The sequence below is a fragment of the Argopecten irradians genome, chromosome 1, assembly GCF_041381155.1.
Source record: "Argopecten irradians isolate NY chromosome 1, Ai_NY, whole genome shotgun sequence".
Classification (NCBI taxonomy): Eukaryota; Metazoa; Mollusca; class Bivalvia; order Pectinida; family Pectinidae; genus Argopecten; species Argopecten irradians.
Genome location: NC_091134.1, coordinates 15,907,586 through 15,925,288, shown reverse-complemented (window position 1 = coordinate 15,925,288; position 17,703 = coordinate 15,907,586). Strand labels below are relative to the sequence as shown.

At 36.0% G+C, this 17,703-nt stretch overlaps 1 protein-coding gene across 2 annotated transcripts in view; it reads right to left on the bottom strand.

Moving 5' to 3' along the window:
• Nucleotides 1-3,521: 3,521 nt before the first annotated feature.
• LOC138318926 (agrin-like) overlaps nt 3,522-17,703 on the bottom strand; it is a 177,008-nt gene continuing 162,826 nt past the window's right edge. For both annotated transcript variants that reach the window (XM_069261744.1, XM_069261752.1), the window contains 20 exons: nt 16,140-16,298; nt 15,542-15,688; nt 14,916-15,167; nt 14,403-14,612; nt 13,890-14,012; nt 13,181-13,336; nt 12,206-12,407; nt 11,682-11,894; nt 11,109-11,248; nt 10,768-10,875; nt 10,534-10,665; nt 10,084-10,206; nt 9,593-9,710; nt 9,213-9,330; nt 8,901-9,020; nt 7,745-7,931; nt 7,255-7,336; nt 6,436-6,675; nt 5,952-6,055; nt 3,522-5,476 (listed from right to left, as the gene is read on the bottom strand). In XM_069261744.1, the coding sequence (XP_069117845.1) occupies nt 5,325-5,476; nt 5,952-6,055; nt 6,436-6,675; nt 7,255-7,336; nt 7,745-7,931; nt 8,901-9,020; nt 9,213-9,330; nt 9,593-9,710; nt 10,084-10,206; nt 10,534-10,665; nt 10,768-10,875; nt 11,109-11,248; nt 11,682-11,894; nt 12,206-12,407; nt 13,181-13,336; nt 13,890-14,012; nt 14,403-14,612; nt 14,916-15,167; nt 15,542-15,688; nt 16,140-16,298 (3,086 nt within the window). In that variant the 3' untranslated portion in view covers nt 3,522-5,324. The remainder of the gene's footprint in view (nt 5,477-5,951; nt 6,056-6,435; nt 6,676-7,254; nt 7,337-7,744; nt 7,932-8,900; nt 9,021-9,212; nt 9,331-9,592; nt 9,711-10,083; nt 10,207-10,533; nt 10,666-10,767; nt 10,876-11,108; nt 11,249-11,681; nt 11,895-12,205; nt 12,408-13,180; nt 13,337-13,889; nt 14,013-14,402; nt 14,613-14,915; nt 15,168-15,541; nt 15,689-16,139; nt 16,299-17,703) is intronic.

Genomic DNA, 17,703 nt, shown 5'->3' with positions numbered 1-17,703 from the left:
AGGGTATGTGTTTTGGAAGATTGCGGTATGCTTCTGTTGTGTCTTCTTGTAATGGTGAAAATCCTTGTAGATATTATAGCGTTATCTCAACAAAACCTACAATGAACTAAACAATCGTCCAAATACCTGAGTGCTTCGTACATATATGTGCGGGCACTAGATATTACCAATATGATTTGTGTCGGGCAGCGGACAGAACCCAACGCCTGTCCTACTTTTGTTATGGATGATTGATTCGTTACTTAATATCCAATTAGCAGTTAAGATTAGTTAAGGTCTTCCTGTATCCAATGGTTTGCGTGTATCTTGTGTCATGTTTGTGCTAAGTCTTTTTGCAATAGTGACAATTATACAGCGCTATGCCACTGAAGGATCCATCCGGTCGCATTATACTGGTAACGTTCAAACCAGAAGCCCGACTACCTTATGCAAAAGTCAAAACTACTAGTTATATCGACCAAGTCACTTTCCGAGGGTGTGTCTCGAAAAGGAACCGAACCAGGAGCCTTCCACACAGAACCATCACTTGACTCAAGGCGAAAGTCGTTAGAAAGAAGAATGTCGCTCAAAAAGAATAGGATAGAAGATGCACAACGTTTAGTCGCCTTTTGCGATCATAAAATGCACCTTCTTCACAAAGGCGAACGCAATACCCAATGCCAAAGTTAAGGCGGTAATTTAAGGGAGACGTTTGAAAAATGAAAGCAGTTAGAAAGATGAGATGAAACAATTGCTTTAGCTTAAAAGTCGCCTTTTTCGATCATGCAAAGGGGATAGCAGGTACAGTTTCAATGTCCCAACTGTATTGCAGTATAAATAATGCATTAAATCTGAATTTATTTAAGATCTTAAGCATTGTATAAATGTCAATTATGTAATAAATCTGTGATGGAATTACCGATGGAAAATTACTCGATTATAACATCACATTTGTGTTTTCAGACATACTTAGAAATTCAACAATTATAGTAAAATTCAACTAAAATGTGACAGAAATTTATGCGAATGTATATTTTACATATGTAATGTATGCCATGATTGTATGCATACTTGTAAATTTTGTTTACTACTTGAGAAATCATGTTTAATATACTTTACAATTATTTGTCTTCAAAGAATGTTACATTGTTTTATGTAATTTTGAAACATCAATTTATCAATGTATGTGATCTTGAAATAAGGCCATTGACATACGTATAGAGTTAGTCACATTTTGACCGATCCTGCATGGATCCACTCCACTAATGTCCTTCAAACAGTCTAAAGTAAACGATTCCTAAACCTGCTAAAGCTATCGCAGTTGTTGTCCCTTGTTTTAGCAAATATATGATAAACGTAACCTGACAAATGGTGGCGTATTTTTTTGTTCTTGAGAATGTCTTAATCTGGATATTGAAAAATGGTTAACTGTTCCACATATCCCTTAACTTTCCATATAATGTATAATACGTGATTCCATTTCCCATAATCCCACCATATATTATACTCGAATTTATCCCGAAATACAATAGGAATGTCAGAGTTATCTCCCTTCGTAACATATTGATTTTTAATAAAACTACAATGCACAGAAAATAAGAAAAAAAACCAAACAAACAAAATAATACACAACAAAACAACGCTTTCCTGACATTATATATAAAATATTAAATTACAAATAAAGATTTGTTTAACATTGATATATTTTCTTTATTGTTTAAAATGTGGTAGGTATCTAATAATATGAATATTGTTTCAATACTCAAAAGACAGGACATTATGAGAATGTAAAGTAAAAGCGAAATCTAATATGTTTGTTGCAAAAACATGGTAAAAATTAGCAATCAGAGAGAAGTGAAATCCTCAAAAATAAACAAAAATAATTACTGCAATAGAGAAATACTAACGAACTATTAGAATAATGGACTACAATACTTCCAGTAGGCTTCCCTATAGCCCAATTTCAGTAGAAGTCATTGTTGCCAAAATATCTAGTATTAATTGAATGTTTTTAACCAAGCATGCTACATCATAATGGCAAGGTTTCTTTTTTTTTCTTCAGAAGAAAAAAAAATAAAAAGACGAAGAGCGAAGAAGAGGAAACGCAAGGTGGTGATGATTATATGCTTGTCCATTACGTAAGTTTAAATATTATCATATTCGAACCGAAAATCCATCATCGGATTATGTATCCTGATGATCGAATCGATGCAATTATAATTCTTAGATAAGGCGTGATCATCTATCTTAGTCCGGAAATCAGTATCCGTCCTTTTTCGTATATTACTTTTGTTATAAACTTGGTTGCATGGTTCATACAATGTAGTTTCTTGTCAAAATGGACACCTATGTGAGGTAAGTTTATGAAAGCAGAGTTATAGCTACATCTGTTTTAATGTGATTTTGTTTATTTTGTAGTCACTTGTAAATTTGCATTCAATTAGTTTTGCATTATTTCAATTATTTTCAAAAAAGGAAAATTCCACCATATTTCAATATGTGTCGTCTGTCAATTAATACAACGAGCGTTATTTGGTCTAATCTTATGGACTGCCCTTTTTCGAGGGATATATTTGTTTGAACGTTTGGTTGATACAAATATTTTACTATATTAAGTATCCCTCGTTCGTATTAATGTAAATCGATTACAATGAATAAATAAAAGATAAATTATTTCTGTAAATATTAGATATGTAGGTATTAGGCTCTATTCATAAAAAACATTGTTTTGGTGATAAAGTCAGCGACAATATTCCGTAGTATCCCGTTTATTCCTAGAAAAAAAGGAGGTGTGTCAATTTGGGCCCTCTGGTGGCCATGACCGATAAGCATCATTTTTTGTTAACAGATACCCGGGGGTTAGGATATCATGATATGAATAAAGATTAAGGTCAGGTCGGAGTCTCTTGTCAGTTATGTGGGGTTAAACATGTAATGGTGCCATAATATACGAGAAAAATTGTTATATATATATCACATTATATTGCACGGAGCAATATTTTTGAATATTATAAACTCAGGCAAAGAATATGGCCACCAGAGGGCCCAAATTGATACTCCTCTTTTGAACCATATGCAAGTGTTGAGGCATGTGTTTGAATGTCTGTATAATATTTTAGCTATTTCGTTTGTGCTTCAAATCTTGTAGACTAATATTAATTAAACATCTTTATTAAATTGCAAGACACCATCTACTTAGCTATAATTGTATGGATACAGATTATCGTGACATTGCTGAATAACTTCTTGGAATTAAGAAAAGTATGCGGAGGAAGTAGTTTCTTCTAGCTATTTGCGTCTTAAGTTTTTCACTTCATGGTAAGTCTGCAGCCATTTGGTGAACATAATACATACATATATCACTATTCTCTTGTTATCGGTTCCTAACAAAATCTTTGTCCTGTAGTAAAGTGTGATAGCTAGGTATCTTTATAAACGAATATCAAATCTAGCATTGGCGCAGGATACTTTAAACAGTGTAGAAAGTATGCGTCTGTTATATAAGTGTTCATGATACACGATAAACAACCAACTCCAGGAGCTAGACATTTTTATAATCATATCATTTTATTACATTACATTTCATAAATTCAGTTAAATCAAAATGAATATTCAACTTTACACAAAAAACACGTAATTTTATAATTTGTGATGAACCTTAATGCATGTAATCAGAAGCCTTAAACATCTAATCTACAAAACGTATTCCATATACTATGAAACAATCACTTAAATTCAACAATGTTGTGGATGCTTCTATGTACAGCTATTACTCAAAGTTCTATACATCAATTGTACCACACATCCATTCTGAAAATCCAGAATTACTTTCTTTGTTTTACCAGTCAGCACGTTCACGGAACAGCAAAAGCCAGGCTGCTGACTGAACCGAGACAGTTCATGGAATCTGGACCCAAACTACTATTATGACGCTTAAAGAAACGATTTAATTCAAGGTAATGTCTATTAAACGCAATATCCCTGTATACACGAAATTGACAGACTACCAGGAAACAATAATCCCGTAGCTTTACCCATTTTACCTTTAATTGAGAACTGTCTTTCTCAAAAGATTCTTCATTTTCACATCAATTTGATGTTTATTGAAGACGAAGATGGGGTTATTAAAACCATGTTGATAATATACTATACCATCCATGGTCATTTTGAGTAAATTACGGACAAAGTTATTAAAAAATACACATATAAGCATGAAATCAGTCTAATAAGTTCTCCGGCAATGATATACTTTCATCCGTTCTGTTCTTTGAACATATATCATCAAACCAATCAGGCCTCTCTTTACAAAAAACAGGACACTCAGCATTCATGACATTAAATACAAAGAGTTTCAATAAGTAGCACATTAATGCACGCATATTTGACAAGGAGACAAATTTGCGATTCACCGAGGCTATTTGTCAGTGCTTTTCCGCTTCAATACAAATCAGTAAGTTGAGATAAGAGAAAATGTTTCATTTTGTGTGTGAATGAAAATGATCGTTATGAATAGCATTTTCAATGGAAGTGCAATGACACAAACGTAATGGATGGGCGCTCACTTGAAACGAGATGAGAACATTGAGACAGGCACAAACACTTCTTCACAGTTTGTCCTTGGTCAGGTCATATGTGAAACTTTAACAAGAATGAGTTGCATCCACACGAAACACCAAGCACGATTCGCACACACGCATCGTCTTTTCATGTAAGACAGAAGATTGTGTTCATCCCATACAGGCCAGATAATTCATACTGACAGTCACAATAAGTTGGTAAAAGTCACTTAAGGAAAATGGCACAGACATGTCTTCAAACCCAGATCAATGATCCCATCTGGTCAATGCCCTGTTTCAGAATAACTGTCGTTCAGCATTGGCCATCGGAAAGTTTACCTCTAGTTCTATCTACCACATTACGATGCCGGGCGCTGATCTATATCTTTATTATACTTGTAATCTTTATGGGATGTGGCACAAACCCGCATGTCTTGAATCGTCGCTCGATACCATCACTACCAAGAAAGTGGTGGACTATTTCGACAATCTCGTAACACACGTTCTGATAAACACTTATGTACATGTACATGTCACAGGCCAGGACGCGTGTGTATATCTATACAATATCTACAATGTATTGCTTCTTTCACAGAGTTTTGGTTTGATCCTAACATACTGGCCATTGTCTCTTTCGACAAATTCTGTATGGCAATGTTGTAGATTTCGCTATATAATGATCATGGCGATACTTTGGTATTTCAGCACGGGGCATTCACATTTGGTTTCATCGAACATCATACACATCTATCCACGAATTCACTTCCGTAACCTGATTCTCGTCCACTATCATACACAGAACCTTACAATAGGGGATCTTTGGTCACTGCGGTGGTCAATCATCTGAAGTTTACGGCCATTAATGTAAACTTCTTCAATACATCCTCTAAAGCCATGATAGTATTGGTCAGGTAGGCCAAGAGGGAGGCTGCTTTTTCCACCTACAAATAAATCAAGGAAAACAATAAAATATTTTCGTTTCATCGTTTCTTTGTGGTTAAAATATGTACATACAGCTCAAATGTCTGATTAATTAAAATCGGTATAAAATTTTGATAGATTAGAATGGAATGACTTGTGGTAAGCAAGTTTTTGTTTATAAATTCTGCGTGGCGATTTCTGGATTATTGATAATGTGTACTTATATATTTCTGATAGGTAAAGTACTCTGATTAGTTAAAATGTATAGAGACATCTGATTAGTTAAAATGTATAGAGACATCTGATTAGTTAAAATGTATAGAGATATCTGATTGGTTAGAATATATATACATGTTTCTAATGGGTTAGAATATATATACATGTTTCTAATGGGTTAGAATGCAAAAATAAATATAATTTCTGATTGGTTAGAATGCAAAAATAAATATAATTTCTGATTGGTAAGAATATATATATAGGTTTCTGATCGGTTACCTATCCACAGGTTTCCGTCAGTATCCAGCTGTGACGCTCCTTCAGATGACATGCCCTTCACTGGTCTCTCATCGTCTACCTGTAGTGTGGCCTGTCTCTCATCCCTACAATGTAACCAGGTAACGCATATCAATCCATCATTTATGTATAGGTGCTACACAGCCGACAAGTAGTAATTTATACATATATATTTATATTAAGAATATGAGCAGACTAATTCGTATTTTATTTCAACACCAATAGTTTTTTTAAAAGTATCACCATCGTTGAAAAGTTCGAGGTCGTTCAACATTTCAAATGCCCATATATATAGACTCTAGAGAAAATGATAAGCATACATGTAATAAGAATAGCAAATTTTACAGGCTACTGCTGCGTGGCAACTTAGCTGGTGGTGGTTACTCTCAATCATTCGATATGACCCATACTCGTAAACTCTACCAGTTCTAAAAATCAGTTCTGTTACCCTAATATTCACACTGACCTGTTCGCCACTAAAGTATGCCAAAGTCCGTCGTCCACCGCTACCGTAGACCTGATAATGTGAAGACCTTCTTCTGTCTGACCGCCCAAATTGTAGCTAAGCTCCACACTACCGTCCACCACTGCAATGGCGAAGTAGTCATCGAGTACAGGAAGGGTACCTTGTTGGAACAAGATGAGGCCGCCTCCCCGCGTCTCACGGAACTTAATCGTGTATTTGTTAGTACGCTGGCCAGGGACTCTGAAATTATTTCATAAATGCAGTAATTATATAGGGTACTACAATTGTGATATTTCATACTCTAAGCAGATCTCGAAACTTAATCTTCTTTAATATTTCATGATGGTACAATAATGCAAATGACTCAATGGTCAAATAAAATTATTACTTCATAAATAGAAATCGCTAAGAACATCATAGTCATTGGGTATGAATATGTATTCTAGCAGATTCATTTTAAATAGGCTCACCTATATGTAAACATTTTTCTCTCTCATAATTTAAATAGAAAAAGAGAACTGCAAAGCTGAAACCAGGATCGTTGTGGAGCATGGACAATTAATCTTAACCCTACCGGATGGATATTTTCACTGTGAATGCTCATTGAAGTTGTAAGAAATTAATAACCATTGTGTAAGTATCATAACTTTTACAGTCATACGTTTTTAAAATCAATTTTTAAATTTAATTTGAAGTTTATAATGTTTTAATGTAAAGTGATGACAAAGAAAATATCATCTTTAGATGAGCAGTGATCAGACAAAGGCTCAATCGTACTTTTATATAGGGTGTCCAAATTAAATTTACAATTGTACTTACTGATGAGAAATTTCATTTGGATATCGAAGATACGTGCGCCCATCAAATTTCACAGGTAAATCTTTGTTTATAGCGTCTGAACCTGTTCATATAGAAAGAATAGGCAATGCATTTTCAATAAGGTTTCGATGATGAATGTTTACAACTACGCATTGCGAAATAGTTAATGAAATGTAACATAGTACCCTATTAATATTGCACTAACATAGTATTAGGCTAAGGTATAAAATATACAAAGATAATTTGACCAACATTTTCAAGTTCCTACAACCAACTCCAGCAAAGTTTGCTTTTTTATCAAGAATCCAAAATACATTAAAACCTGTCTTAGCGATACCTTTGTTTATATAAATACCACACACACTATCTTTGGTTATTACATGATTCAATATTGACACAATTCGACCTCTGTTTATGTTTAAAGAACTGTACATATTGCTATGCAAAACCATTGGCAGATAGGTTTGACCGACACAAATGTATTACTCACGTTTCTCACAGCGCTGGCCAAGGTATTTCATCGGACACTTGCAGTCAGCTGCGTTAAGTTTGGGAACACACACACCGCCGTTAAGGCATGGATTAACATTACAAGGGTTTCCCAGATACTCCTTGATGTTTACTCTATCCCGAGCCACCTCCATGATGTTGTCTATAAGGCGCCCGTTTATATAAATCTACAACAGAACAATAATATCTCCATCATATTGTCTTGTTACAAGTTGAATAGGAAAACAAGTTTTTTTCAATATGGTGACTCTAGCGCCAATCTTGGACGACTTTGGACAAGACGGCGCAACGTTTATAGCAGGATCTAAAAAAAACTTGCGCTGTCCTTGAATTTCCAATTGTTAGCACCAGTAACTTCAGAATAACTTTTAAATTTTGTTTTCAAGGATTACGGAGTTAACCTGAAAATAACAACACTTGGTCGGGACCATGTCAGGGTCATTCGGGACCATGTCAGGGTCATTTTAGCTAAGTTTCAGTTAAATCACACTGATTGATTGGCACACGCGGCCGACGGCAGACAAAGCACAATGGCTATAGGCCATCCTCACCATTTGGGTAAGATGACTTAAAAGGTATATAAAGGATCGACAGCCTACTGGCCAAATGTTACAAATATAGATAACGCACATCTACACTGCTGTATAAGGATTGCTGCCACCAATTTCATTGGATTCCCTCTGGTAGATAAGGGGAATTAATCGTCGTTGTGTCTACAATCGGACTAACTTGTGTTGCGGGGATAAACGTCCTATTAACAGCTAGGGTCATTTTTCAGGTTTATTGTTTGAGGAAAGCCGGAGAAAAAAACCACCGATCGAACCAGTATCGGTCAACTGCCAAATGGGATTCGGCCCACCTGGTGGGATTGTGGTGATTTTTCGGGAAATCTTAGCCACTCGGCCACCGCGGCAATTGTTGCGGGGGTGCATGGGTGTATAATGAATACAAGGAATATATGGACTCGATATCAGAATTGGTCACATAGTGAAATCTATCCAGACAAAGGATTAACGGCATCACATTGGTTATAAAACAAATCAACGACAGATAAAAATATCCAAAACGTTACAATAGACTCCGAGGCTGACAGTTGATCATGATGAGGTTTAATGTAAAATTTGCTGACCACCTACCCGTTGTATAACGCCAGTAAAGTTGTACAGGATGTTAGAGTCAGCAGGGATAGTGTTGTTGTTTTGAAAACCTCCTAGGAACAGATTTCTTTCTTGAAGATTCAGCTCTGTTAGTCCGCCCTGGAGAAGCAATGGAATGACAAAAAATGATAATAAATATTGAAAATAAAATCTAAACAATTTTAGTATGAAAATCATAAATGAAATAAAGCTATTTGGAAAATCAAATTGTATCAGAACAATCGTTTCTCATAAAGTTGAACTGAACGTAGAAACAGTGATACTTTGCACGATCGATGAAACCATACTGACCTGGGATTCCGCCATCGTCTGTCGCTCTTCACTACTGTCAATTACAAGAGTCCCAGCCCTGTCAACTTTCTGGACATACACTTCATGCCACTTATTGATTTCTATTTTCTCGTCGCTCCTACAAAATAAAAAGTTTTGGAATTTTATTTAAAGACATATTAAAGTTATAGGGCATAAACAAAAAAATCCATGAAAATAATTCATTCTTCGCCTAAAGCAAAAGGAACAGGATTAGACAATCAAGTAGTTAGACAATCAAAATTTTGCACATCGGAAGTTCAAAAGTTCAAATTCTACGCAGTGCTTAGAGATACGTTTTATCTGTTTATGGTAATCCAGCATTCTAAAGGAACTCAGGAATCTCTAGTGGCAAGACTCACCTGATGACGACAGTTCCGCTACCCATGTTGAATCTGAACTCAATGTGTAGATCCACTATGTTCACAGAAACAAAGTCGCCTAGTCCGCGGGAAAACTGACTAGCATACATCAGTACACCTGCAACGAAAACAACTACCTATTATATTGATCATATGTCCAGGGTTACTTCATAAGGTATAACGCATACTGATTAGTTGAATGTGTCATTTTCAAACATTCTAGTCTTGACTTCTCTGAATTTAAAAATGGATGTGTCAGTTGGAAATAATGCTGTCTTGCTATTTGATAGGTTTATATGTGTGACATGAGACAGACTTTCAATGATTCTTTCAACATTCGGCTTCCGTGTCTCATACCACCAAACTTTGACTTAAATCATTCCCCGTTTGGTGCTCTAACAATGTTTTATCCTATTCACCGTTAGTCTTTGCTGTCCAGAATTATGCTTAAATATAGACAGCATAATCCTCACGTTTCTTATATCACTCACCGTTAGGCTTTCGTGTCATGAACCAGACTTTAAGAGAAAGTGCGGTACTACTGACATCGCCGAGTGGACACTGGATGTATGAACTACCGTTGAATTCGGGCACAAATATCTTGTGTAACTTTTCTAAAAGATAACGTAAATACATCATTACAACCTTTGGGAATTAGCTGCCTTGTCGTGACATCAATACGGTACAAATGATGTATTTGGAGAACAAAGGCATTGTTATAGTTTTACTTGCTTTGATTACACATATATTTAGATAGCTGCAACATTGTAGTTCTAAAGACAAGTTTATTTCTTTTTAGTGACATTAAGATATCAAAAAGTAAAGGGAATATGTTAAAACTGGAGATCAAAGGAATTGGCATTGTTATCACTTTCTTTGCGTTTACAGAATTTAAAATACAACTCTAGTTACTTTCTCTTTAAATGACATCTTATCCATACCATATTCACAGAACTCCCCCTCCCGGTTGTCGGGACAGACACACTCGTATCCCTCCAGTGTCTGACGGCATGTCGCCCCATGCTGACACACTGCACTGACACATGGGTTCAAAACGATTTCACAGTTGTTGCCTAGAAAGAGCAAATACAGATAGATAAGTAATTTTCAATATTTTCATATTTTATCCGTTTGTTCGAAAACTCTATAATTAATGTTTTATTTATATAACCTACCTGAATATCCTTCTTCACAAAGACATGTGAAAATCTCAGCGTCCGACATCAGACAAGTCCCTCCGTGCATACAGGGTAGGCTAGAACATGGATTCTGTCCACACTCACCTAGTGGATGAACAGAACTTATGCTGCATGAACGTGAAGAGTAAAGACTGCAACTTACGAGGTTTAAGAAAAAGTAAAATGGATAAAAACTAGCAATTGCCAGAAGAGGCAATATCATAGACATACATAGTTCCACCAAAAGGCTTGATAAATAGCTGAGGACTTATCAACTATCAGAATCTTATTGCATACCACTTGATACGACAACAATGGTTTATATTATGGGTTCATACCTATATCCCTTGCCTCGTAGATGTCTGGGCGAACTTGGGGATATGTCAGATCGTAAACTTTAGCCAGGTGGGATGTACTAGCCTGGAGGGTCATTACACAGCCCACAAACCCCACATCTACACCAGCACGTTCTAGGCCACTGGAAGAAGAATAGAATAATTACACTGACGTGTTCAAAGTAACTGAAATAAGAATAGGGGAATATCACAGCAGACCCTTCTTTACCGATGACTAGTATGATACCGTATACATAATCGAAAAAATACAAACTATTAGCTCGACTTTAACGACGAAAACACAAAAGGCTAATATTCACCCTGTGGATACTCTTTTGTTTAGTCTTTTCATACTTTTCCGAACCGAGTTGTACACAATGTATAACAAGTACTTGAAATGATAAAAAATTTAAATACACGTCTGTGATATGGATACACTTACAGTCGTTTTAATTTCTCGTTTTAGGTCGAATGATTAAACAAAAATTTTACAACAATATCCAGCGATACCAAGGATACGTACACGACAGTCACTGTATTACAAACCAACTATATCAGAGTAGAAATGAAACTCACAGGTTTGCATGTTCGGGGAGAAAGCCAATGTATAGTGGTCCTTTCAGATCCAGAGAGACAAGCGATGCTGGGCTCATCTGGGAAACTCCAGGAGAAGCATTCACAATCAACATCCCCTCGCGATCGAAGCGACTGGCAATCACATGGCAGTCCTGGTTCAAAGGAATTTTCTCCAAACTTCTAATAATAGCAATACCGCTACCAAGGTCGAACCTACAACCCAAACGTCCACATATAGTTTCTTACCTTGAACTACTTGGTGCAGAATATTATATAAACTCGATAGTGTTAGGAGTGTTTCTAGAATTTATTCAATTTCAAATATCAGCTGAGGTAAGTAACGCAATAATCTAGAAATTGACATCTACTGCGTCTGTTCCACTTAATACTAAACGGAATGGTAGTAAATGGGGTGTTTTGACCTGTTTCGCCCTTCCGGGGTTCTTCGACATTAACATGAACCGCGTTGGCTGTGCTACCATTTGATCGGTTGAAGAATATATATTTGTATACACATTTCTTACCTGAACTCTACATATTGGTCTACAAGCGTGATGGAGATAAAGTCGCCGGTACCATTTGCAAACTGACTACTAAATAACAAAAGCCCGTCGGTGTTGAGGGACCGGAAACTCATTTCAATGGTGAGGTCGTCATTGGCCTTATTTATCTCCGTCACAGACATGTAGGACATCCCCGTGAAGGAGGGGACACGGATACGCGCATCTGTAATAAATGAGGGGACAAAGATAATCGCATCTATAATAAATGAGGAACAAGGATAACAGCATCAGACGTATCGAACAGGTAATGTAAGGTTAGAAACTAATGAGGTGATCTTTCCCGGCTTTTTTCAAGTACTAAATATAGAATTTAATGAAATCCAGTCAATACTTATTAACAGAGCAATATCTTTCCGGTGCAAAATTTAAAGGTTTCTTGAAAACATCAATAACATAAGAACATACATATCGATGGCATAAGATGAGGTAACAACACCAAACATATGCAAAATTTTCTGCGTAATTTATGATAACTGTGGAGATTCATTTCGCTGTTTTGCCGTCTGCCGCAGTGATATTCAACTACCGGACGGTATTTAGGACGACGGCGGGAAACATAAGACGACCCGCGTTATGAAAATTAACATTTTATTTATTTTAATTATATTGTTCAGAAGATGATGATAAGTGTAGTATTAACAGTAAGTTAATAACTTTTGCGACTCTTACAAAATCATCGATCTCGTTTTACATTCCCATTTTAAAAATGAAAAGTCGTTTCAGAAAAGTAGTGGGCCTTTAAAATAGAGCAATATCAATCTTGATTGTGAAAAATAACCTCCATGTAATTAGCATACAAATAGCGAGCTCAAATTAACACCTCAAGATTCACGAAAAAATCCTAGCTCAAAGATGAGAGAAATCGAATGATAAACTATCTCAATGGTATTTGTGCACAAGGAACGAATAAACATGTCATGATAAAACAGCACTGACCTCTTTTACAGTTGGGTCCAGTTTTACCTAGAGGGCAAAGACACCGGTAACCAAGGAGATCGTCTGGGACACATAACCCTTGGTTACGACAAGGGTTGATGGAGCAGGCTGATTGGTCATGAATACGAGTATTACCGGGTTTAACCTGCTTCACCTCTGTGTGACAAAAATGGAGTAATTTAAAATCCCATCCACAGAGGATGTTATAAATTTAACATTCACTCAAATGCTATTATATCAAGCAAGAATTACCAAAAAGTGAATGTATTGTCGACAACTATTATTAGTCATATTGAAAACTAGATTCTCCTCTGAGTAAAATCTTGTTTTGAACTTCAGAACTGCCAAGCATTATCAAGCGAGCACTATTGGTAAAGAAGTTCTGCAAGAAGAGTTTGATCGACCTAAGCCTGACACTTCAGTTATGTATTATGTTTTTATTGACAATCTGTATGTCCTTAATTATAGCAACGTAAAAAAAAGCTTTATATAGTTCAGTGAAGTAAATGTCTTCAATTAATAGAAACTGAAATGCTACACATACCGAACGTTAACATAGGGTCAACAACAACGATTTTTAAAGAATGTTCTTGGATTTGAAACGACAAAACCGTATTTTTTTGTTTGACATAAAATGTCACACGGCGTCTTTGAGTAATTATAAACCAAACTGAGTAAGTGTCTATAGCGTATCTTGTCTTCGACTGACCTGAGCAGTGAGTGTTATCCAATGTTGGTATGTAACCCTCCCAGCACGTACATATTCCCAGGTGACAATGGCTGTTTTGGACACTGCAGTATGTGTCATCTAAGCAAATGTCCAAGATTTTACCTGAAACATAACAGTAATGAAATACTGAAACTCATTTTGGAATTCAGTATAGTTCTCATCTAAAGAGGTCAGTGTAACGTTTCGGCTGCAATTATCATTTTATGGATTGGTAAGCACGTTTTTTTCATGGAATATCAACCTTGGGGTTCTACGTCAAAATTATCCTATGTCGTCCCCAATCTGAATTACTTTCCTTCGTTTCACTCCGTCAGAAAGGAACGTTACTCTGGTAAATCAGAAGTGTCGTTCCCTAGACACATGTGTACAATATATATCAAAATAATAAAAGTCAACACATTTCTTAAATTACTGGTCACATGCATTATGAATATTTTTTATGAGTGTTCATCTGCTATATGTGATGGAGTCTTCTGGTATAGTTAGACCCACCTTCTACAAGAGGTGGAGGGTTGGTCACGGGTCTAGCTGTTGTCCGTGTCATCTCATGGCTGGCCTCTGGAGGGGGATGCCCAGCATGGCGAGTTGTTTTATAACTACTGCGCGGCCGTTCGTGTTGTGCTGGTGTTGGTGTGGTGGCCCTGTAGTGGGGCGTTCGGCGGGGATGACCATTCATAATCGGCGATGGGGTTGTTCTCCTTCCTAAATTAAAAACAAAATCAGCATTTTGTTTTAGTGTTATTTGTATGGTATTAACAGTGGTCAACAGACGGATCGCAATTCAAGTATGCAATGTCAATGTTTGATGTGATCAGGTGGTTGGTGTTGTAGCTGACTGCATGGTAATTTTTCTGGGTAAGCTAATGTTATTCTTACTTTCATTATATGGTGATACCTCACTGAATCAAATTACTGAACGCAATGAGCACTACAAGCTCAAATGTTTAAAGTATGTGTACTACAAATGCAATAATTCCAATGCATATCTCACTGCAGTATACTCACGGATGCCACATTCGCCGGTGAACACGACGGTGATGTTTGTTTGTTGGTTGCAGGCATTCCTTTTTAGTTCACACTCGGACTCGTATGTGTTTAGATCACTTCCACACACTGTCACTGACCGTGGCCAGTCCTCGGCGAAACAAGGTAACGATTCGCAGTCACAGAAGGCTCGGTTATCAAACTCCACACAAGTACCACCAAAACCGCACTGCACCTCTCGACATGTTCTCGGGATAGGCAACACATTTGGATCTAACAATATAAAGTATGTGAGAGTTTGTAGAAATGGTTCAATGTTGCAACAAAATCATCATACATGAAAAGGTATATGATGAACAAATTGGATTGTAAGAATGTTTTTTATAATTTAGCACTCAAAACTTTTTAACTTATTTTAAAGTTTAAAAAGAACTATTTTTAATATGTAGAGTATTATCCCAAGTTATATTGTTTTAATCACTATAATGACAGGTTTCTGAAAATATGTTTTAGTAACTGTTTTTGAAACATGGATATATAGCATGCTAGCTACATATATCGGGTATTTTAAATCATAAAATAATGTGTTCTACCCAAGTCAATGGAAAATCATCTTTGCACACTTAGATATGGGGGACATGACTTACCTTCTGGACAACCATATCTGGACACGATCAAATTGCCGTTCGGACAGCGGTCACATTTTGATCCGCGTATTTTGGGCCGACAAAAGCACTTTCCTGTACTTTGGTCACAGTCTCCGCGAAGTCGCCCCAAGGTGTGACAGTTGCAAGCTAAACAGGTAAAACGCGAAATCCTTTGTAACATTTGAAACAAATAATTTTGGCAATTCTTAACTGTATGGAAATCAATTATCACTTTCTTTTTAAGTCCAAAAGACCATTCAGAGAATAAACTGGTGTAAAGTGAAAGTTCTTCAATCGTGAATTTTAACTTAAAATGTCTGTAGATACAAGTCCAAGCTGTTAGTGAAGTTTGATCGATGCAACAAGATGTGACGGGTATGGGAAAGCTTGGACATATAGTTTCGCCACCCAAAAACATTTACAGTTGGAAAAAGGAACGATATGGAACAACCAAGGACAGGACATGTTTCGGCTTTGGAAAAAAATCACCAGAAAAATGAGCGATATGGAAAAACTAGGACATAATATGATTCAGAGCTGGAAAGAATTTTCAGCAGGAAAATGAGTGATGTGGAAAAACATACAGTAACAAACTTACGGACACAGCCGACACTGTCCTGGTTGAGAGCTAATCCCCAGTAACCAGGGAGACAGCGGTTACACTGTTTCCCTCCGACTCCAGGTTTACAGCTACATTCACGTGTTACAGGATTACAGGTGATACTGATGGATCCCTTCTCGTAACAGGTGCAATCCGCTGTAAATAGAGGTCTTTATAGGTCACTTCAGTATTATAATGGTCACCTAAATAATAATAGAACATTACAATTTGCATTCTAGCCGCAACGTTATGGTTGTGTGAATCAAGCTACGTGACACTTTAGGTAAGTGAATTATTCGTGTACCATCATTTTTTCTTTTGCTCCTTTTCTCCCTTTTTGTTGCATTGTCAAACAAGGGATTGTACGAGCAATCGATTGCCACTAACTTTAGTCCTGTACTTCTTTTTGTTTTAATTGTTTCCCGCGTTTTTTCACTGACATTCGGTGTCATAAAAATCTTATTGTGAAATGAACCTCCTATATCAAAGCGTTTTTCTCTCTCCTTTTTGGCTACGCATAATTTTGAGTCCTATCAGCGGCAATTATATGATTTGATTGAAGTTCTTTCCACTGAATTTACTCTCGAGTCAACAAATTCTGTCACTCAAAATTAACTCTTCTAGTATCAATTTCCAAGTTAACAAAACAGAAACAGAATCCAGGGATAATTTAACAATAACTGGAATAAGACTATATGGATTCTCGTCAAAAAAGCCTAACGTCTTCAATTGAACTAGGCTCCATTTCATGTACTTTATTTTTTTCACATAGCTGCTTTAAGCAACATCAATGAAGCTATAGTTTTAAAATATTCGCTTTTTAAAGGAGATATTAAGCACAAACACGTGATAGTGTAAAAACACCAAGTGAAGTGTGATTGATACAACACCGACAACAATATTAAAATCTAATACCTAATTGATTATCAAATTATCGTATTTTTGTATTAATTTCCTAATAAATGCTGAAGATTTCATCATTAAACAAAATGAAATTGCAAAATATAATTTTCTGTAGTTTTTCCTGAATGAAAAATATGACAGAAAAGTGCTACATGCTTTCATGTTTTTTTCACATTTTGTACAGGATCGCCCAAAGTATATAGTTCGATTTGCAGTTATAATTATTAATATAAAACTTTAGTCATTTTTATACTCAACATGTTTTTTTTCTATTCTATAAATATACAAATATTTAAAAAACCATACTATAATTAATTTGTAATACAATATTGCATGAAAAAAAACCCATAAAATTAATTTCGAAATTTCTTTTGACGGATCATAATTCGCTGACTGATTGGGTCACTTCAAAGACAAGACAATGATTAGCCATGCTCATTAAGCACAAAAGGTGGCAACGTAAAAAAAAAATACAAAATCAAAATTCATAAAAAAAATCATGGACCATGCAATTATCTGCAGGTAGCTTGTACGTTTCCTTTAGGAAATATTAAACCATATTAAACCTTTGATACGCAATCATCTGAAAAGTGAACATAAATAGATGATAAGTATAGGACATCAAAATATTTCAGTGAAACATGTGTTAAATATTCCG